At 38.6% G+C, this 23,645-nt stretch overlaps 1 protein-coding gene across 13 annotated transcripts in view; it reads left to right on the top strand.

Moving 5' to 3' along the window:
• The window catches only part of FHIT (fragile histidine triad diadenosine triphosphatase), a 561,200-nt gene that overhangs the window by 403,576 nt on the left and 133,979 nt on the right, over positions 1–23,645 (top strand). For 10 of the 13 annotated variants that reach the window (XM_083796289.1, XM_083796285.1, XM_083796286.1 and 7 more), the window contains 2 exons: positions 18,703–18,848; positions 19,789–19,818. In XM_083796289.1, the coding sequence (XP_083652415.1) occupies positions 18,703–18,848; positions 19,789–19,818 (176 nt within the window). Of the gene's footprint in view, positions 1–18,702; positions 18,849–19,788; positions 19,819–20,717; positions 20,838–23,494; positions 23,613–23,645 lie in introns of those variants that run through there. The other 3 variants (XR_014571693.1, XM_083796291.1, XM_083796290.1) reach the window with 3 other exon arrangements.

Here is a 23,645-nt window from a genome sequence, read left to right as displayed (position 1 = left end):
CTTAGCTCTGCTAAAAACGTGTATCAGCATTTGCCAGATGCAAATCATTGTTCTTGACAGATTATGCAACTTGATTATAAAAATCCAACATTTATTTCTTTCTGGTTGAAATTTAGACCAGAAGTTTGCAACTTTCCAACATAATGGGAGGCATTGGTGGTCTCGTTTAATTCTCGGAATTGCTATAATTAGACATATTTACAAATTTAGGCTGGCCATAAAATAAGAGTTCTGTTCTGGGAAAAAAAAAAAAAAAAAAAGAAAAAAAAGTTGATGTCCTGCCATTTGTTGTTACTGAAACGGGTGTTGAATTTCTCATTAAAAATCACTGTGAGTATGTTTTCAAGAACAGAACCGTCAGGATACTTATAACAGGAGAGAGGTCTCTGTGCAGAATTAGCACACTCCAAATGAATGCTCTAATCCCCATATTGCTGCCTGGTCTAAGATCAGCATTTAAACTCTAAAGTCGTTTTAAAACGTATTTATGTATTTATTTTAAACCAGGAATTGTATTATAGCCCTGATTTTTATTATTATTATTTTCTGGGGGGAGTAAAGCAATATTTGCCTGTGAATGAACACTAACTACAGAAGGAAAATAAAAAAGAATGCCAGATAGCTCTACTTTTCAACTTTTGCTATATCCCAAAATAGCTCCAGACCTCATTCTGTTCTGAGATCTGCAGTGCACATCTCTGCTCTGATATGCTGCTCTCTCTGTATGTCCTGTATTTTTAGTGAAATCAGTGGGAGTTCAGAGTATGTGGGACTGTGCAGAATCCTTGATCTTCCTTGCTGATCTGAGACTTGGATATTTTTTCTGTTTGAAATGGACATGCTGCTGCAATATTAAAATTTCTATGGAGAAAAAAAAAAAAGTATTCTTGTGTTGCAGTCTGGTGGTCGGCGTTTTGCATTTGGCCCTCTTTATTGCCTCTTGACAAGTGATGAACTCCTGATTCTCATGGGGTTTTTCTTGCTCTTTTGTTTTTATATTGAGGACCACCAAGTATGAAAAATGAAGATGTGATACATTGTGCCTCCCCTGCCATGATCCCTGTGGCTGCAGTACAAACAGATTTTTTATTTAAGGATCCCAAACTACCAGATTTGAGATGCTCCAGGCAACTCTAAGAATATTGTGTCATATATGTTGCAATGATGAAATGCACAATGGTGAAGAAGTCTTACTTGCAGATCAAATTTCTTATCTGTTGTGCTTGAAAGCCAGACACTTAACATCATTTTAATGCAGTTTTTGTGTCTGAATTAATATAATAAATGCCAGTGATGAATAGAATAAGGTCACATTTTACTACTTTGACCAGAAGTGTAATCTTCCAAGATTCAGTTTTATTACTATTATAACAGTCATGCTGGATAAGGTCACCAATATTTCTTTCAATACAAAGTAATATATGAAAACATAGTTTATGCCAACTTTATTCTCTGCAGTGTGGATTTGTGCTGTGAGGTGTATTGACAAAGCTCTGCCTTAGATATATTTGCATTTAACTCTGGAGCTGGTGTTGCTGTAATAGTGTGTTGGTTAGCTTATGCTCATTAGAGCCTTAGTCATTGCAAAGAAATGAAGCTTTGAGGTTTGTACTCTTCTACTTCAAAAGAAAAAGGGCATTTTCTTCAGCAGTATAGATATTTAGTCTGAAAGGCGCAGCTATACCCTGCACAGCATGATGAAAATGATCTAGCTTTTGCATATGTACACTTTGGTTGAACAACAACAGTCACCAACAGTGCCAGATTTCAAAGGTAAATACATCAAGAATACGTATCAAAACCTATGTGCACAGGCTGCACCAGTCTTTAAAGCTGAAGTAATTGGACACCTACCTGCATATTTACATTGCCTGACATGGTGTTACAACTGCTTTTCTGTGCCTTCCAAACTGCTCTTGTAAAAGATGCAATAGATACCCTTCATTTTCCTTTTGAGTGAGGGACTGTGCTCCAAGGAGGCTATCTCTGTTGCCCTCTGTCGAAAGTGTAGCACTAATGATTTTCTTCTGCTCGGGATTTCTCCTGGTTTCTTTTAAAAAAAAAAAAAAATATGAATTTTTATTATGTGAGGATGAAATGCTACTCAGTTTATTATCTTGTAGACGTTGTATACTCTACTTCCTTAGAGAAAAGTCACCATATTTTTGGGGGGGGTGGGGGAATTAAGAGTGAGAAAATGCAGGGGTTAAAAGGTTTTGCAACATCCAGTGCTGTACTGAATTATGTAAGGCAAAAATATGAAATAATAATCTATTCCGTATTGCATACAGTCTGGGGATTATATGGAGCAGGGATGGATGGAATCCAGGGTCCTTTGTTCTCTACTTTTTGTTGTTTTCTTTTAGGCATCCTTTTAGCTAAAGAAAAAGTTTGCATCTTACTTTTGGCATCTTACTTTTTTGGGAACTTTTTTTTCTTTTTTTTTCTTTTTTTATCTCAAGGGTTAGTGTTTCTGAATTATAAAACTATTTTATAAAGGTGAGGTACCAACACCATTTCTGCTTTGCATGGGTTCGTTTGCAAAGCGAACAATAGTATGCTTCTCCTGCCATTAGTCAGGGTCTCTCAGGTGTTGCTGAAGATTTGTGTGCCCTATGGCAAAGAAACTGAATTTCAAATCCTGTTTGACAGCTATGGAAGGGCTTGATCCATGCAAGTATCTACTTCTTTCATTAAAGATATGTAATGTATTATATTAGATTTTTAGTTGAGTTTTCCCCACATCAAGGCTTGTACTGTAGGATGCTTCCTGAGCACTGGGAGGATGCATTTGGGCACTGGTGTGGCATAACCCACAAGGAGAGGGCAGCATCCCCTCGTCGCTGCTTCGTCCTGCCTGTCACAGAGCTGGTGGGCATCACAGGCCACCTGCACCTCTCCTCGCTGGGTATGGCCTCCGTGCACCAGCAGCACGCCAGCCTTGCTTGGTGTTTTCCCTGCGTGTGCCCAAGGCAGGGCGAGCGATCCAGATGTGCTATGGGAGAAGGGGGCTGCAAATGCCCCAGCTGCCCAGCCCAGCATCTTGCCCGTTCATGTTAAGCTGTGTTTTGGAAAAACACTTGGAGAGTCTTCTCCTTGAAGAAAATGAATCGAGGTAAAACTCTTTTCCTGACATCTGCTCCCACAAGGTTTTACTTGCCATTATGTGCAGATTTATTCTTCTGCATTATGCTTGCCATTGTGGAAACATTTTGTTCTCTGATGTATTCAAAACAGCATTTAATGAATTTAGCCTTCACCTATTGGGACTCATGTTTCTGGAAAATATTTAAAGCATGCAAACTGGGGAAGCAGGTGTATATGTACAGACTTGCGAGTTAAACCTCCAAGTCAGGGTTCTCCTGTTATTGGTAAGTTTTTTGATAGGTCAGTGTCAGTCTTGGAAATGTCTTCCCAAGAGCACGATTGTGTGGCCACAGGAATTAAGGCAGGAAAATAATTTTTAAAATGGTATTTTGAAGAGATGTTCTCTTCTCCAGTAATCTCTCCTGCTTTGTTAAAGCTGATTTACTTTTGTCCTGTATGTTGTCCTAGAGCACATTTGGGAGATTGTAGATGTTTTGATATCTGAGTTCTGAACAAAGAAGTACACATTGAGTTTCAATGCACGTACACATCTATATATCTATAGCTTACACAAGTTTTAAAAAAATCAATTAGCAATTGACTATTGCAGAGCAATGGTGATAGCATCTAGAAGTGTAGATAGTTTTCAAAGTCTGAGGAAATCTTTTGCATTTTCCAGTACTTGTTGAGGTCAAAATCACTGGGAGGGGAGGAGGATCCTGCTTACAGGATTTCATTATTTCAGGATTTCTGTACATGCAGATAAAAATGCAGAGTATGTAATTAAAAGGAGCAGAGGGTTTATTGAATGTTTCCAAATCTAAGATCCGTGAAAAGCAGAGCTGCTGACAAGGCATCCTCTAAGTGGGCCCCATGCCTTTGGGCTCTGTCCTCTCCTGTTGACCTTTAAAGTGTGCTGGAAGACTCATCCCTTGCCTGAGGCTTGGGGAGGGGGGTATGGCTGCTGCGTGAAATTTCTGGTGATACTTTTCTGCCTGGTCCTTGCTGGCTAGAAGGTTCAGGTGAAACCGCCCAAGATGCCCAAGGACAAACATACTCTTGAAAAAACTGAAAGAAGGCCAAAACATGTAAAACAATCCATTCCTCTCATTAGAAACCATTAAATTATTCTAAGTAATACGTGAGTGTTCCATGCATTTTGTAATATGTTGGGTCATAAAGGTTGCTGGTAAGTCTAGTGTTTTACTTTTAAATTTAGGCCTCTGGATGTCTTAGCTGCTGCCACTGGAAGTTTAGGTGTGAAAGTTGTGCTACATGTGTGGTGTCAGCTCTCTTCCTATGAGCATAGGCTGCAGCTCCATCTTCCATCCTTTTAATTGGTATTAAAGGAGACAGCAGCAGCCTCACAGCTGGCATCTCATTTCATCAAAGCAGTGATAAACTTTATATTCAAAAAACTTCTCTCACTTCAAAATCCTTTAGATTTGGTGACAAATGTTGGGATATATTTGCATACAAATCACATTCTTCCAGGAAAAGTCTGATTCTTATTTTATTTTATTTTTTTTAATGCTTTCTAAATATAGTTTGTCTGAAAGTTTTATGAGCCAGTTCTTTGTTTTCATACTCAGTCTGATGAGCTTCTTCTGGAAGAGAAGAGATTGAAACAACATTAAATTGCCTTTTGGTTCCTCTTTTGAGAACATCCTGAGTGTGTTTTGCTACAGAACAATTCCACTTCCCTGTTATATTTTTTTGGCTTCTTTTCTCCTTTGATAATTTTGCTTATCCTGCACTTATGAGTAAGTAGTATAGATATAATTGCGTCTGGCATCATGACTGCAAGACTTTTTTTTTAATTGTTCACTGTTGGTTTAAGATTTTTTTTTTAATTTCGTTTAAAAGGTTGGTTTTTTTTTGTTAGTAACTTTCTATTCTAACCAAATGTCTTAAGAAAGTTTTAGTAAAATGGAAATTTTATTCTATCTTTCTCCTTTGTATGGAAAATCTGGCTTAAAAGAGCTTAATTCTCTCTTACTGTAAATCTATCCTATGCAAGCACTTTTATCTCTTGGTGACTAGTTGCATGGCAAAAAAAAATCTCAGCCTGATCTGTCGTATTCTTGGACACCATTTTATCTCCTCTGCAATCGACTTTGTCTGTAGTGGAACCAACGTTCTTTTTATCACCCATGGTCTGATCTTCAAGCTTTCACCTTCAAAAGCACAGCCATCCTTAGGCCGACTGGCAGCTCAGAATCATTTATAACTGAGGAGAACTTTGAAGTTTCTATAAACAACCAAAAAGCAGTGTTTCCTGCCTTTCTTAGCAAGAGTGCCGTTAGTTTGCTTGCTTCTGCTTAGGCATCTCTTGTGGCTTCTGCTCTGTGTCAGTGACATCCAGGAATGACTGTGTTACCAATGTCTGCCTGGCCTGATGAGAAGCCTAAGAGAGTCATGCAAAGCCCAGGAAAAAAATGATTTGCAAGTGTTTTTCACACCAGTGGTAAGTATCAGCACAGGGTTGCATGTGAATCATAGGCAAATTCAAGTGAGCTCTGTAGGGATCATGTGTTTAATTTCCAGAACAACCAGCATGTGCATCGCTTTTGTAAGACAGTTTTGTACCAGTATACACAGCCATCACTGACGTGGGGAGGTCACTGGGTGATTCACATCCAGCAGCTTAACAAGAGGAAGCTGAACAAATGACAGTGGAGATGCTTTCGTGTGGAGGAGTACCAAATGTTCCTGCTCTTTAAGCCCCTAGACATGGAATATCTACTTTGTGACCTTTGGAAAGAGAAAGAAAGACATCCACTTTTCTCAGCAAGACCACTTTGATGGTGATCATAACCCCCCATAAGTGCTGTGTGCTTCTAATTTAGGGACGAAACACAGAGATTTGGAAATTTATTTGCTGAAACAAAGTTTGCAGTTCAGCACCAGTTTTCCCCCTCACACCCAGGATGAGTCTGGAGCAGTCACCTTTCTTTGCTATTTTGTGTTTGTTTGTTTTACATCATTTCCTTCCTTTTTTTATTTTTATTTTTAAACATTGATACCATGTCAGATTTAAGATATTTTTTCTTCACTCCAAGGAACAGTCTGCTAGCAACATATGCTAGTGACATACTGTTGTGATCAGCTTGTATTATGGTAACATTGAGAGGTCCAAACCAGAGATCGTAGCCCAAGTCTTGGAGGGGTATGAAGGCATGCTGTGAAGTGTTAACAGGCCTTGCTCCAGTGATACTTTTAGGCCTGTGATTAGTCTGAAGTTCACAGCGGTCTTGCAGATTCCTGCAGTGGTTCCAACACTGGCAGGGGAAATATCTGTTAATGAGGATGAGGCGAGATGTAAAGGTGTAAGGGCAACAAAGACAGGTGCTGGCATTGACCCTCTCTTAGGGATGAACATCTTCAAGTACTTTCAGTTGTGTCAACAAAGCATCTGATCATTTTGAAACTTGTATTTGCTCATGGAGCCTCCTGTTTTTTGCAGTGCACTGGTGTCATGGCAGTGCCCCTTGAGAAGGTGAGCACATTCTGCACCTTTCACCCAGCTGAGCTCTGCGGAGAGCAGCAGAGGAAGAACTCTGTCCTGATGCTTTTGTGGAGCTCACGGGCTGATGTGGAAATGCTCCCATGGACAGAAAACCAACCTTGTGCCGTGCAATTCCCTGCTGCACTGAGTCCTGCAGGGATTTTGTCACGCTGTGTCTGATGGTGTTCGATGCTTGTGGAGTGTGAGAGGGCAGACAAGAAGGGCATGCCTTCTCCCCGTCTTCCTTGAGCTGAGCATATTCTGGTTCTGGATTTGCAAATCATTACAATGACAGACCGTGACAATAAAAAGAGCCATGAAAATAGATCACGTAAAGAAGTCCTGGATTAAGGAATCCCCTGGTACTCTGGGAAATGATAAAACCCCACTAAGTCAATAATCTGTGCATTAAGAGCTCCTCTGGTTATGTAAAGGAACTAAAACAGTCTGTTTTTCTGAGTGAGCCAGAGGAATTGGTAGCTTTGGTATGTAATGACAAGATAAAGAGAGCTTGCTCTTCGGTAGCCCTTACAGTCTAACTTGATTTACAGATCAGATCTCTGCTGATGACAGTGGAAAGACCATAATGATGCCAATGACCGTGTCTGAGAGAGTCTCAGTTGTGTCTTTATTCCAAGTCCACAGAAAGGAAATAATAAAAACAGATAATCACATTAAAGTAATGGTTTCAGATGACACTCACACAAAATAAGGTTATTCAGAGTTAAACTGCTAGTTTGTCTTCTTCGTTCTCATGTGCTTGAATATTGCAGGAGTCCTGGATGAGAGCATAAATTTATGTATTGTGCATGCTGAAATGCCTAGCTATGATGCGCAGAGCTGAGAACAATGAGCATTAATGACAATAATAGTATTAGAAAAACATCTACTGAGGCAATCATGAAGCAGGGCCATGTTGTCCTTATCCAAGAGGGCTTATTATGCAAGTGAAAACCAAGGGGGAAATGTACGTTCTGATTCCCTCTCCCTTTATAGCTTTCGTCAGCAGGTGTTTTACCATCTCTGCTCAAGTTTTATTTTGTATTTAAAAGGAATGCTTTGTGTGGGTAGCTCTGTGTTGAAGACACGCTCTACATCTGTTTTACATTTTCTCAGCTTTAATGTATGACTTATCCAAAACTGACTCCCCTGGCAGGTGAGGGAAAATTTATCTTTGGGAGTGTTTTGCCCTGACAAATGCACTTTCTATGAACATTTTTGTAGATATCAAGCTTTTTGAGTTCATATCAAGTAGATATGAAATAAATTGTCAAAATTAAGTAGCTAAGGATTTGTGGCTTAAAATAATTTCTTTTCATGTTGGACTGCCTCTGAGTCTCTGCTTAAACGCTACACGGGGTCTTTGGTATTTTCGCCTCACCTTTTCCTCTCCTGCAGCAGAGTGAAGGCTGAGTCCCTGCTCTGCTTTGCTAGTTGTAATCAGGTATATCTGTAACCTAGCTATATAAACTTCAGAAGGGGCTATTGTTATATTCTTCTTAGTTTTGAAATATCTCCATCAGCCCCTAGTTACACTTCCCTTGCTTACCATTTCAATGTTCCCCACCTATTAACATTTCCAAGGGTGAGCTTCTGTCTCCTGACAGCAGAGAGGAGTGCGTACATGCTCCTGTGCTTCAGTGGGGTATAATGTGAAAATCCTTGGGATGACAAAAATACTTTTCAGTAGATCCTACTAAGCTGCAAAGAATTAACATTTGCAAAACAATAATAGACTATTTCACTTGCAAAGTCATTTCTTTGCTACATTCCCACTTCAGCTGCATGTTAACCTATGCAATAGAGGTACTCGTCTATGTTCTTTATCAAGACCTATGTAATTTTTAACATTCAAAGGAACTGATGGAAATGCAGTGGCAGAGTTATTTTTAGGTGCAGCAGCAACAGTGAACAATGATCTTGGAGGACAAAGGTACCGTGGTTTGCCTTTCTGACTTGCAAGTGTGCTAAACAGCTCTTTCATAAGGCAGATAGAAAGTTCTTGTTTTTCAGACTGCTTCTGCAGGTGCTGATGTTCTTAAGGAGGGCTAAGACATTCCTGCAAGGGGTGTAGAGAGCTTCTTTGTTTGTTTGTTTGTTCTAGGAGAGTTTGTTTCTCTCCTTTATAATTTAGGATCATTCTAATCTCATGTAATTACCTGGAACAGAATAGCCCATCCTGTTGTTCTAGTAACGATATCAGTAAGTGAGCACATAAAATATGCTTTGAGAGCTTCCAGTCTAAGAAGACAAGCATAACTCTCCATTGACTTAATTGGAGCAGCTTTCTGAATGCCATAACAGAACTAGGTAGAAAACCACTTCTGAGAAATTAATGGGAATCAGTTGTCTTACTCCATTTGAAACTTTGAAAATCCCAGCATATATTACGATATTCTTTGAGGAATATGTTTACTGTAAGACAGTCAGAATTATCCAAATTCAGTTTTCCAAAACTCCCTGTTATTCATGTTCCTCATTATCTACCAATTACATTCAAAATTACCTTCATTATTTGAAACCTTGATTATCCAAGCCCATTCTTCGTCCCCTGTGGTACTCTGGTAATTGGTCTTGTACCGCATTCCTCCAGCTGATGCTTCACTGGTTGTGAAATGAAGGTACCATTGTCTGGCGTGTGCTATCAGAAGCACGTCTTTCTATGTGCTGTTCAGCACAGACTTAGTGCAGAGCTGTAAAGAGTATGTGTAAAGCTCTTGATCATCTGCCATCGATAGGTAATCAAACAAAGTGGCTCCGTAACCAGCTTCTCCAGCAGCAGATCCAAAACAGCCTTGCTTAAGGTAACTTAATTCTGGAGTATAAATCTACCACAAAGCACTGTCTTTACACAGGTCCAAATACAGTGTTTTGCTTTATAGGTTATACCAATTTATCTTCAAAATTAGGCAAGATAAATCCCAGACAGATTCACCAAATATTCACCATTTATTTTATTGCTGTCTTGAACCACAGAAGCCCAGATCGGAAAGAGAGAACGTATTTTCATGTCCCGCAGACAACAGTGTCAATAATGCTTACAGTTTTTACAGAACCTTAATTCCCAACATATCTGTGGTGTATTTCTACCAAGTCAAAGCTTGTATCTATTAAAACTTTATGTTTGGAATACAGCATCCAACTTCCAAGTAAATAACTTTGTCGTAACTAATATTTAGTAGTTAATTATTATTATTATTACAATTCCTGAATCATGAGTTCTAGAATGTAACTTCACAATGATCACATTATTTTTTTTTTAAGATGATGGTGCCACAACTTTAATTAAGACTCAATTCTGAAACATTTTTCACAAGTTGTTTCTTACTCTCAGGTGGAGAGGTTGAATGATGAGCTGACTTCCCCCATTTTAAATGAGGCTTTGCAATTACATGTTGCCATTCCAGCAGGGTGAAGTTTGATAAACTGAATTCAGTGCAGTTTTCTGGTGATGCAGGTCATTTGGACAAGACTTGTCGATGCTGAGCTGCTTTGCGGGAACATATCAGTTTCACTGGCAAATGTCACTGCTCCGATGTTCATGCTAAAAACACACTCTTAGAGCATTGTACTCGGCGTGTTGTTTGGTTTCTTCTGTCAGCTTCAGATATGGGTATTTTTCCAGTGGTCTTGTACATTTATACCTGATAAACATGCATGGATAGCTTTGTGTAACTATGAATACTTTTGTTATTTATTTAGAAATAGGGTATATCAGCCAAGAGCAACATACATGTAGTCATTAGCTGAAATGGGTTGTACAAGAGCGTATCATTACAGGATCTTCTCAGAGCATTATAGCAGTTGAACATGAAGTGGCTTCGTATTGGCTTCTACTTTTCCAATTTGGCCATTGGTTGTTGCTTTGGGGACTTCAAAGATCAAAAGTTTCATGTTATTCTAGAATGTGGTTGTCATTCCCAGTACAAATCTAAGTTTGGGTCTGCAGTAAATTTCCACCAAGTGAAACTTGGATCAGAAGCATGTTTCTGAGCCACAAACTCTCCTACGGCTATTCTCACTGTGGTTCCACTTAGGCACCTGCTATTGCCCGAGGCTGCCCTTGAGGTCAGTCATTAGCAGAAAAGGAGGAATCCTACAGTAAGATACCACTCGCTATGAAGAACTGAGCTCTTAGTGACCTACTTGACATACCCTAAAGGCATTTAAAGGGAATATCAAATAAACGAAAGGCTTGTTTAAAATGAAAAGTTAACAGTTCTGAATCTCACATTTCCCTGCTGCGGCCCTCTGTCTCGTGGAGTCACTGTACTTTGAGTAGCAGTCCTTTGTACTTTGGTGTGCTATCTGGCATGACTTGGTCTATAAGCCATCTGTATTGAAATGAGATATACTGACTTCTTTCTACAGAAAAAATAAAATAATATTTATTGTTAATTTCTTGGAACTAGTGCACCTTTCATTGACATGAATTATTTCAAATAGCTTCATTGGGGTGAGAAGATGAGGCCAAGTTGAAAAAATATATATATCTGTAAAAGCTGCAGTGTGGTCTTAAAACAGTGCTCTTATCATAGTGCACAGAGATCCGTGTCAAAGATTTACACTGATTGCTTTTGGTTCCACTGGAACCACTAATTCTCTGTTTTACTGCTTAAATCTGGTCTTCTGTATTAATGTAAATGTGTACTGAGCTGCCTTATCAAGATCAGCTATGTTTAGATAATTTGTCTTATCTTAATGACGTTTTCTTATTAATGCTACGAAGTGGCATATCAAGATCAGAAAAAATGCATTGTGTGTGGTTTTAATAGAATGAAACAATTTTTGAGTTTTTATTGTAATTTTATTGCATTTTTATTTGTTCTTAATCATCTTTATTGTTCACAGCTATGTTTTCTCCCAAACTAGCAAGTTCTATGATGTACCATAACCAGAACAGCTTTCTTAAATATATTTAAATCCAGTTCTACATATAAAACATGCTAAAGTGTTCCTTCACCTTTTCCTACTATGAAATGTTCAATTTTAATCCAAATAGCCTCTACAGATTTCCTTCCAAAAGTGAGTCACGCTTGTTCTGCTGAGCAAGATTTACTCCTGGGGAAGGGCGTCGGTTCTTGCACTGCTGTGGTCTTGCATACATCCTAATTCGGTGGGTGAAGTGGGGACTGAAGTGATGCCTTGACCTATTGTTGTTCTAATGCAGGATTATGTGTGTTTGGTTCATTTTAAGGGCTTTCTGGATGCCTATATGATACAGCTTGTGCACGTGTGTAAGTGTAGGTGTACATGCATGTGCTGTTCCAGTTGTCTTCACTTTCTTCATCACTCCTCCTCCTATCGTGGTCTGTGGAACCAGTACTGTTTCCTTCACAGAGAGAACTTGCTCCTGTAGCCTTCTAAATGTGGAGAATTGTTCAAGGGCAGGGCAGAAGAAAGATAAGTGACTAGCGGTTGTTTTTCAACTATATTAATTTTATTAGTCATGCATTCTCCTGATATATTTTTTATTATTTTTTTCTGAGCTATGGGACTTCTTTCTGTTAGCAATTAAAGTTTTTGAACAAAGAAAACTTGTGCTTAGATGCAGTGATGAATTCAATACCCCTGCCTGTCTGGGGACAACATTGTGGTGAGTTTTAATACCTGAAGCTTTGTCTGACTGATTCTCTGTGCTTGGGGCACTTGATGCAAATTCATGTAAAACAGAGCATAAGAAAAGAATAATCCCTCACCCAGCTCCCCACAGCGCATTATTACTACATTCCCATCAGCTAACTGATGGATGCGCAGAAGGGGTATTTCATACAGATGCATGAGATGGTTATAAATAATCATTTGTTGCAATCATCTCCAGCTGGTTCTTCTGGCTTCGGAGCTCCCAGCAGCCACGCCAAGGCCTCATTTTCCCATCCTGCTGAGGGCTGGACTGGCTATTGAGCAGCCTCTTGCTCAAAGGACACCATTTCTACACCACTCCCAAATGCTTCCTCCTGTTAGGAAGAGATGGTAACAATATCCACGGTGGTACTGTCTGCATTAATCCTGAAATGGCCAAAGCCCCTGTCTCCAAGGCAGGAGCTTTTGCTGAGAGTTGCTCCATAAATGAGGGGGGTGAATTCGGCTGGGAGGGAGAGGCTGCTGTGCTTTCACAGCGTTCACACAAGCTTACGAAGTACATGAAGCAGTAATAAGTCTCCGTAGGTACCATAGTTTGCGACCTTTATTTTTTCTTTCTGTCTTTCTTTTCTTCTCTCTCTCTCTCTCCTATTTTTATTTTTTTAGTGCAAACAGTTTAGTCAAAACCAAAATAACAATGACAGGATAAGTTCTGATGAGTTTCCCAAACTTAAAGTATTAATGACAAATTGTTTTCTTATTAACTGTGAACTGTCTTTTATGTCAACATTTTTTTGAATGCTAGAATAGATATTTCAAGAGTTTGAAACTTTTTGAAATGTTCTTAATTTTCAAAATATTCAAGTTAACTTGAATATTTTTCCTACTTTCACCTTTAAAATATATATACATATTTGAGATCTTTGAGTCTTGTGTAAAGGGAAGATTTTTTGTGTTTGTTTTCTTTTGTTTTGTTTTTAATCTTTTTTAAAGTTTCTGGAACAGGAATAGTATTTCCATCCCAATGCCAGTGATGGATTCCTGACTATGCTGAAAATACGCCATTTTACTAAGTTAAAACCTTTTGTAACAAATGGTTTAGAAAACAAACAATATTGGTCAAACCCAGTGCTTCATAAAGACGCAATTACCCTTTCACTTTTAGATATTCTGCCTTTTTCCCCATGTATTTTGTTCTTTTAAAGCCTTAACGTATTAAGAAAACCTGTCAATTTTAATGTTTTAACTGGTTCTTATTAAAAAAAAGGAAAAAAAAGAACTTTATTCCTATCGTTAGAATGTCAGTACCTGCAGAACCTTTATATTTTTTCCTTTATAAAGCTTTGAATTGTTTGAATTGTTCTGTATGAAGTTCAAATTCAGAAATAAAAGTTAAAATGGAAAGTGTGTTTTTATATAGCAAACTAGTGGACTTAACAAGGAAAAAGCTGTGTTTAGTTTTAAAGCGTGTCATATAAAAGGAATTTTAGCTGTTGTTGCTGTTGTTGTTTTGTTTGTTTCTTTCTTTCTTTTCTTTCTTTTTTTTGACCCCCATGGCCAAAAACCATTTTTCCAAGATATCAGAATTAGAGAATGTGTGTACCCAAATAGTTGTATATGGAAATTTATCATAGGTGCCTTATGGGGCTGATCAGAACCCCACTAAAGGGAACACGGAGTCAGAACTAGACCTTAGATACAGAATTGCAATAATTTGGGCTTCAAAGCTAGAATTCAGACCAAGCCACTGGAAATGACTACTGTGCCTTTGAATTTTGGTCTCCAGCCTGTGTATTAGCAAAAGGAAAATTGCATTTGAAGTGGTCAGCATGCAGATGTTGGCCATATGTTTTGCATCTCTTGTAGAAGCTGAAGCCTCCTGTGTGATCAACTTAAAGTCATTATGCACTTAACAAATGATCACTTTTCATTAGTGACCCATCATCTTTTATGTGAGCGTATCCTTAGATGCATAGATGCACACGGCGAGTTTGTACTTGTGCTTGGCAAAGCTGAGCGTAGCTTTGGCAGTGCCCGGGTACCCGTTGCAGTGTGTCCCTCTGAATGCCAGTCTCAAAGGGCTCCAGTTACTATGGTCTAAAATGTCAATGAAGGCGTGAAAGAGTTTTACAGAAATGTGTGCAGCCTTGACTTTTCGTGCTGAGAGCTAACGTCTTTCAGCATCCTGGCTCTGGCTCTGTGTAGAAACTTCTTGAACGGTGCTTGCTTGGCCACAAGTCTGAGCTTTTCCTTACAGGTTACAGTCGTAATTACACCAACACTGGGAGAAAGGCAGTCTGTTAATTTGAGTTATGGAGGAGGTTTACAGACTTTGGTGCATTAAACAACCTCCCCAAGGTTATGCAGGGAGTGGGCTGCTGTGCCCAGTATGTAAGGACAAGTAATTTTGTTGAAATCATAGGTCATCCGTAGGTTTCAGCTCCATTTGAGATTAGTGGTTTGAGGGTAGTGGGTCTGACCCAGTGTTGTTTTACTGCTACTTTATGGTTCCGCACTGCCACTAATATAGCTGGAGTTTTAGCCTACTGTCTACTGGTAGTCTTTGGAAAAATACTGACATTCCTAATTGTTTAATAAATCATTAATGGAGCTTTTAGTGTGTGTGAGGGTGTGCATATTGATTTGTGTATGCATATTTAGGTATTAGGAAAAGAAAGTAAGGCTGTTGAGACTCCTGCAAGATCTGGAGAGAGGAATATCCAATCACAAATTATAATTAGGTGTAAAGGTTTTCCACTCGTTAGAATGGAGAAGTTGACATATTAAATGGCACGTACTGTAATGATGTGGTCTGACTCAGAGTTTGAAGGAAATCACAGCTGTGCACATCAAAGCTTAAAAATAGATGCTTCATCAGTCAGTAGCGGTTTAGAATGAATGAAGAAATCATGAAATTATTAATTATGGTGGTTAGAGAAAGGAAACATAAAGTTCAAACTCTCCAAAGGCAGAATGCTGCCTTCAGCCTTGCAGCATGCCTGCCAAAAATCAGCCCCTTGTCCTGCCGAGCCCTTGTGTAAAGGTGGGAGCTGTTGCCCAAGCATAGGCACCTGCTGCTGTTTCAGATACCCTAAGGTGACTCAGACATCCCACCTGGCTAGCAGATATGACACAGGGCATATGGCAGACTCCTGCCCTTCTGGAGTGGCAGCTGGGTGCCCCGAGGCATCTCAGATGGCAGTAGCGCTGCTGCCTAAGGAGCGATCGCACATACACAGAAGTACAGACTCACTTTCACTCGCATCATTAATACGCAGTCACCTGAAGCACATCAGTAGTTCACAGCAGTGTTTGCAGTGGGTAATTGCAGAAAGCAATGAACAGTTTATCTGATTTGAGACTTAGGAGGACTTTTGAGATGAATAGAACATTTATCCAGATTAAAATCTAACCAGGACATAATGTTAAAAGCTATCCAAGTGTTAAAAAGTGTAGTTAAAAACTATGATTTAAAGTTGCAGTGGCTGGTTGTTTTCTTAATGACCTCAAATCCATGAATTCATTCTAACATTTGCCTTTTTATATATTCATAGTTAAATATAACTTGAATGTTGTCCTAATTACATTCTCATGTTAATTTAGCTCTGATTCAGAATTTCTATCATTATTCTTTGTAGAATTATTTTGAAATGATGCAAAGTTCAGTAAAGATGCTCCAGTGTGTGATTGTGCCTTTGAATTATTTATCACATTCAAAGACAGAAATATGGCTAAAATCTAGTTTGAGTTGTAAATGAGTCTTGGTATCATGAGGAGGAAGTGAACATTCTTTTTGCAGAAGGACGTGGTTTATGGGCACATTGTCTGATAGCGGAGGAGCACCTCGTGGTCCCACATGAGCAGAGAGCCTCATGGCTTAATAAGAAAACCTCCATCGCACCAACTGGCAAGGGCTATCTGAGCAGATAAGGCAGATAAGGAGTTGAAGAGGAGAGAGAGAGAGGAACAGAGACAACTTGCACGAATGACAGAACAGATTAGTGACAGAATTAAGCAGGGGAAACAGATGTCCTGCCTTGGTCAGCAGCAGCACTCACACCACCCTCTCTCCCTCTCCTGTGTGCTGTGGAAAGGAGAGCTCTCACAAGCAGTATTTAGCCCTTGTTTTTCGCAATTCATCACAGTGACAAGTAGTACAGTGCTAATATAAGGTTGTAGAAACTATGATTAATGCAAAACTTCATACTTGTGGCTGTGGCCCTGAGCTAGGTAGAGAACAAACAGTTGCTGGTGAGACGTATGCAAGGCTGAGAGGGAATGAAACCTTAGGAAAAAAATTCTAGAGGAGGAAAGGAAATTGTCTTAATGTAAGCAGCAGTTTTGCTAGAGGTAAGTGAGGGGAAATTCTTCGTTTATAAATGGTTCGTTGACCCATGATAATAAAGCAGTGCTGCAGAAGAAGGATAATTATCTACTTAAGTATCAGATGCCCTAAGGGTAAAAGCTTCCCTTCTCTCCTTTTGAAAAATGAACTCAGATTAAACAAATGTCCTTTTTCCTGTTTTACTCTTGACGTGGATTTCCTCTTTATGAGTAAAATTAATTAGTTTTTCTATTCCTTTATTCCTGGTATGGAAATCAGGTCTGCCAAGCAAGTTTCCAGCTCATCCCTTGGGCCCTGAGTTCAGCCAATAGCATCCTTTATGGAGGTGCTTTGTACAGTGTGCTGGGAAGGCACAAATAAATTACAGGAGCTTTATTATGCCCAGTAGCTTGCCAAGAGGCACAGCCTTTTAGAGCTAAAAACCCACAAAACCAGATTTTTTTTCCCCGTTCAGGAATGGTTTATTTCCAAGTACCCATTTGCTAAATAGATATTTCTCCTTCCTTAAAATATTTTTAATATTGTGAGCTACAACAAGGGAAAAAGAGAAAATAGTGGTGGCATAGCTGTTGTTGTACCAAACAAAGAAGGGCCAGATTTTCAAAGCAGATTAATGCCCGCAGCTGGGGTCAGGCTTCTCCTGTTCTGTTGGGAGCAAAGCTGTGGAGCTTGCTGGAAAAATCTGCTCCGAGTTAAGCAAATATCCATTACAATATTGTCTGTCCTCATCTGGACTCAGAAAAATTGTCAGAATCTGCTCCTACTTCTTTATTACCAGAAATTATCTGTTTTTTCCTCTTATCAGAATTATAAATGTCATTCCTATGAGAAGCTTGATGAATGTAAGCATGTCTCTCTGTTTATGGAAATAAAACATCTTTCGCATGTGTTAATCATTTTTTATTTCAAATGTTTCATGAGGTTCCTGAAGCTTCTTAAATCATGTCAGCGTAACCTTGGTGTGAACCTGTTAACTACAGAACATCTCCCAGTTACATTTCCTGGAATATAGAGAATATTCCTGAACACCTGCAGGCTTCAAGATGCAGTAAAAATAAATATTACTGGAACGCAATGGCATGGAGCTTAATTTTCTTCAAATAGTCCTTTGAAGATAGCACTCATTTTAATACGGAAAAAATACTGAAGTTGTTAATTTTCACAGCCTTTGGTCAGGGAAACTCAGGCGGTGTTAAAGGTGATTTTAAGGTCTTTATTCTGCAAACACAATACTGTAAGTCAGAAAAAAAAATCCCGTCTGCAGGGAACTGAAATGAGAAGCAAGTCCCAAGTGCTTTCTTGTTGGATTTACACAACTGAAACTCTGCTAAGAATTCTGGACACTATTAATAATGTTACAAAATTGACTTTCAAGTGAGGAGTCATAGAAATTATTAATTTCTGTGAACACAGCAGATCAGGTGACTGTGCATAGTGTTTGTGTACTTCCATTGTTTACTTTATAGCTTCATTTCACCGACTCATGAAGCGCTGTTACCAAGGTAGAATAAAATCAGTGTATTTGCAGTGTTGTGAACACAGCGCTTAAAAGCGAAAACTCTGAAGTATCTTACCATATTTCTAAAAATATATAATGTTTATAACAGGTGAGCATTCCTTGTGAATGGTAATTAGTGTGATGTATAAGTAAGTGAGCTGCTTTTAACAGCATAGTGTCAGGTTTTCACATTTAGGTACCTAAAATTAGAGGTGTAAGATCAAGATTTTAAAAAATACGTACTATGTATGTGGAAAAGCACTGTAAAACTGTTGTCTTGGATCACACACCCAAATCCACCTTCAAATCTGTTGGTTTTCACCCATTTTTTTTAATCACAAACGTAAATGTCTCTAACTTCCGAAGATGCTAAATACCAGCAGCTGTGTAGTTCAAAATGGTAACTTTGAGTTTGTGAAAACTTTCTTTTCCTTTAGATGTCTTCATAGTAGCATATGAACTGTATTTTAATCATTTGGTTGGTATCTGAAGGGCTTCAGGAAACTTCTGAACAAAGCATCAAATGATTGACTATGTTTAGCCTCATGTTTTAGTAACCCTCAGAGCAGGAGGAGTTTAGGCAAATCAGGGTGATCAGAAACAGGTTACACGCAGGGGGTGAGACACTGGTCTTTCTGGGCAATCAGATTTGCATTTGTGCCTTGACAATCCAACCTTCAGATGTCCTTGTTTGCCCGCTGCGTCCGGTGGAGCGTTTCCGCGACCTGTGTCCCGAGGAGGTGGCTGATCTGTTTCGTATGGCGCAAAGGGTTGGCAACGTGGTGGAGAAACACTTTGGTGCCACTTCACTCACCATTTCAATTCAGGTTTGTAAATCAGTCAAATAAAAATAAATAAATAAATTAATTAATTAAAAGGTTTCATGATTTATTTTAGCAAGCTTCCTGCCATCTTTCCTAGGCCAATGACAAAAGGGCATTCAAATTTTAAGGGGCGATAAATGCAAAGTAACAATTAAGGAAAAAATTTAAAAGCATATTAATATTTTGCACAGTGGATGGCAATATGCCAGATTTGCCATTGAAAGAGAAATTCTCATTGCTAAGAGGAAAAAGAGAAAAGTTTGGATAATTACTAACTGCCATACTTTGGGCTAAGCCTGGGAACACTCTTAAATGCAATACTTACTCATGAGTGTTTCAGCAAGTACTCCTTTCCCAAGGAGGTGTTTGCAGGATTGAACTTCTAGAGGAGGCAGCCTCATCTCTGTCTTCAACAGGTAACCCACAGCTTGGAATGGAAAGGAGTAATTCCTGCTCTCCTACTCACGCACATCTATATGCAGGCAGAGAGATGTGGCCATGTAAATATGTTATCAGTTGTTTTCAGTTATTTGTGCTGGGGTTCTGTGCCAAAAAAAGAGTTTTTTTTTAAAGCAAATCAGGAGACTAAGCCTATTTCCTTAGAATAAGACTTTAAGAAATCATGCTTTGATAAAATTCTCACTTGTCTGATTTTATATTCACAAGGATCAGAAACCTATTGCTAGCTATTCAAAAATACAATCTGAAAGCATGAAAATTAACAACTGTGGGTTTTGTGGTCTAAGATATCGCTTCTCACTCTGCCATGGCCTGATGTGGAAAGGCACCTAGTCTAAAAACTGTGTTGAAGGGACCCCAGGAGAATATGCTAAATTAGCATACAATGAAATTGGATGTAAATGATTAATGAGTGATATTTCTGAATCCCTGTGTGTGATCCTTGTTAGTTCCTCTAACCTGAGACTTCTCCCTTTGCTTACAGGATGGCCCTGAAGCTGGACAAACTGTGAAGGTGAGTGCTTATTATGCAGAATTCAAATTAAGAGACAATTATAAGAACTAATAAAAGATCAAAGCTAGTCATCTGCAGACCATTGCTGTATCGTTATGTTATCCTTGAGATCAAAAAATCCCAAGTGTACAATAGCTGTAAATACTTTTTATTGAAATTGTACTGGATAATGTTTACAGTTTTTTTTCTAGACTAAAGTTTTCAATCATGAAAATATCTTTTCCAAGCTGCTGGGTATATTTATGCAAGGGAAGCCATAGAAAAGAGGCATCTGTTTAAGGTTTTTGTGTTTGTTTTATGGAGAAAATATTGCCCTTCCATTCTTAATCTCTTTGTTTGTCTTTTTATTGCCTAATGAGTTGTAGATAATTATAGGAACAGTTAAACTGAACCACATTATGAAAATATACCTTTTGTCTCTGCTTGCTCTCTACATATTCATATCACATTCTTGTTACTGAAGTTCACATGTAATGGAGCCAGTGAAGCTTAAAAACAGATTTTAAGTGTACTTCTGAAAAAAAAGGCGGGGGGTGGAAGGGAAAAGGATTTATGATTATACTCTCCACTTGAGTAATAACATAGATAACATCCAAGATGGCTCTCCAGCCATGTTTCACTGCCTCGTAATGCAAATGCAAATGCATGTGTAGTTAGATTATATGCCTGAACATTAGATAAAGGCTATTTTTTACATTTGGAATCAAAGGAAAGTCAAATATGGCTATGGGTTAGCACTTTGTAAAATCAGATTAGGTGGCTCAAAGAAGCTGTTTGGGTTGATTAAGATAACTCTAACAACCAAATGATAGCATATAGAAACATTTTACTTCTTTCCAATTTGCTTGTATTGACCTTATTTTTCCTGTGCCTTTTTGTTGCCTGCTTTGAATATTTAGCAGGGAGGTGAAAGGGAGAGAGAAGAAGAAATTAGAAAATCCCCAAGCTTTGGGAAGCTGAGCAGTGATGAAGGAATGTAATACAATTTACTGCCATACTGCAATAAAACTGATTCCTCAGGTCATGACTTATAGTTCATTGGGTGGGTTTCACTGGGAATGCCTATAGTTGGGTGAAAGTCTTACAGTTTAAATACATTCCTGAATAAATTTCATCATTAAACATGGACATGTCTTAGCAAGTGGATCACAGGATTTCTTTTACTATCTTGAACAAGTATTTTTTTCCTGCATAAAAAAGGGCTTTATAGGGACGATTAAATTAAAATGTGAGAAAATTTTCTAGTATGAATGAGCAAAACCAGATGTAAAAATCCCCATCTTGTGTGATTATGAACAATAACAGATGCTTACGTAGGCCTTAAAGGGGGAAAAAAATCTGTATCGTTTTGTATTCATACCGGAGACAAAGAACATTAAGCATTAATCTATCCGGTACATTGCAAATGGTAGCCACCCTTAGTGCTTCCATCTTATACTTTTAATGAGCAATGAGATGAAAATGACCCACTCTTACAGCTGTGAACCCCTAGACTCCATAATAAAGAGTGTGTATTCATAAATTGGAGGTTAGCAGTTTGCATTTCTCTACTTTTCTGCTTCATTGGGCTGCACTGTAATTTATCATCATCACTTTAGGATGTTTATCATCTGAAAATGCCAACAACTATTTTCTTCAGAGAACTTAGAGCTTTCAAAACTGGAATTGGGGAAGAAATTACTATGATCAAGATCTTCTTTAAAGTGAACAATAGGGAGGGTACATAAATAGCTGGTTCCACTTAAATTCCTTTGAATCAGAAAGTTTGTAAAACCACGTGATCTACAAATAATTTATGAACTTTGCATTCAATGTCATGTGTTTCTGTATGTGTTTTTTAAATGTATAAAAATGCACAATAACACAGTTTTCCTCTAAGGGAACTTGTAATTAAAATTTCTGGAACAGATTTAACATTAGGAAAACATTCTAATAGTAAGAATAGCAAAGCATCACAATAAATATCCAAGGGAGTTTGTGGAGTCTCTGTTTCAATAGGGTAGGCAAGCATATGTCAGGAGCTAATTAGGTGTAGCTGATCTAGCTCTGAATGGGGGCACACACCAGATGGCTTCAAGAGTCTTTTCTATTTGTATTTTGTATAATTCTGAATACCTGTATAGATATAAGCTACTACATGCACTACACGGGAAAAGAATTACAGGAAACAGGGGACGCATACTGGCTGTTAAACTGATGAGTGCAAAACCTCACTACAAAATGGGAAAAGCAATCAGCTTGGTGGAAAATAAAAACTGAGAAATTTTATCTGAAAAAAGATTAGGAAATTCTCTATTTTTCAACAAGGAGAAATAGTAATCCATGTCCAAGAAAAATCTTGGACTTGAGTTTGATTATGTCTCAGGTCTTTCTTTGCTATGGAGATGCCTGAGATATGTGCAGTGCGTGCACCAGGTTTAAAGGAGATCGCTCTCTTAGAGCAATTTTGGATAGAAATCCACGGTAAGATATTGTTTGCTAATGTTACATGTTCGTTGTGTTGGCATGAAACCTGCTGGTGCGTGCATGTTTCAGTACTGCAATGTCAGGATACTTCAGTGGTGCCTGTACTGAAACCATACTAGTTATCTAATTGGAAGCTGTTTATAGAATCTAACACATAGCTCCAATATTACTGTACTCCTTTCCTTGTTTATACTGTCCTCCTGTGAATCTAAACTATTGGAGCCTGCAGGATGGCATTTTAGGGAAGCTCCTGGTCCTTTCAAATTCTCCCATTAATGAGGTCTGTATGTTTGTCTTTGGAAGAAACATATCTGATCCTCAGTTCACCAGTAGTTTTGAAGTATAGATGGCTCTTTTCTCAGCCTTTAGCAGCAGGAAAGAATACATTTGCTGAGGAATTCTGAATCACATCCCAGGTCTCAGACCTTAAAGTAGTACAAAGTATTCCTTCATAATCTTTTCCACAGCTGCCCATAGATTGCATACATTCCAGCCCTGTCACCTATTCATGACAGGGAGAAATATCCCTCTCCAAAGGTGGTCACAGACTCGCACACTTTGTGTTTTACTGTAAGAGCTTCTTGCACCAACTCACAACAGAGAACCTGAGCTTCTCTAAGCAATGTGTGAGCAAGCATAACCATCTTCCAGCATTAAACATATTTTGAATTCTTATTTCATACTACCTGGGGGGGAGGAAATTGTATTTAGGTTCTCTCTTAAAGAATATTTATATCCGCAATTTTGAGCTCTGTTTTTCTTACTGAAACAAAACCTACAGCGTCCTTGTGTCAGGAATGGAGAGTGAGTTTCACACTGGTTCTATTTGAGAATGCCTTAAATATCCAGGCAATTTCATGGATCAGGGAAATCAGCTCTGCATCTTAATGCAGAGCTCTTATTGCCATGTCAAGTGAGTGACGTTTCAAGATTTTCCCCAGTATATTTTATAGCTTTCTTTCCAACATCAAGTCAGCAAATGCTCTAGCTGCCTTGGTGGATGTATGGCATAGTGTAGAATAAACTCTCAGGTTTACCTTTTATGTGAGATTCAATCACAAGAAACTCCATGCACTCTGTACTCTGTAAAGGCTAAACAAATCAAGCTGGCAGGAGCAGGATGCAACTAATTTATCTGTAGAGACAAGATAATATTGCACAGCAAGTGTCCATTGTGCAAACACATATGAACACACACTCTATTTTGCAGCAGTGTTGAAGTCTCCGGCAGCTCAGCACCTCCACTGTTATCCATGACAAAGTGCCTGCTTGCCAGTTACAGGTTCACCTAAATAAAGGAGAAATTGAGGCTGATGGTGGCAGTGTAGGTATATGTGCAGAAATTTATTTTGTATGTCACA

The sequence above is a fragment of the Anser anser genome, assembly GCF_964211835.1.
Source record: "Anser anser genome assembly, chromosome: 12".
NCBI classification, from domain to species: Eukaryota; Metazoa; Chordata; class Aves; order Anseriformes; family Anatidae; genus Anser; species Anser anser.
Note: the sequence above shows the minus strand (reverse complement) of the source record. Positions and strands in the feature narration are given on the sequence as shown.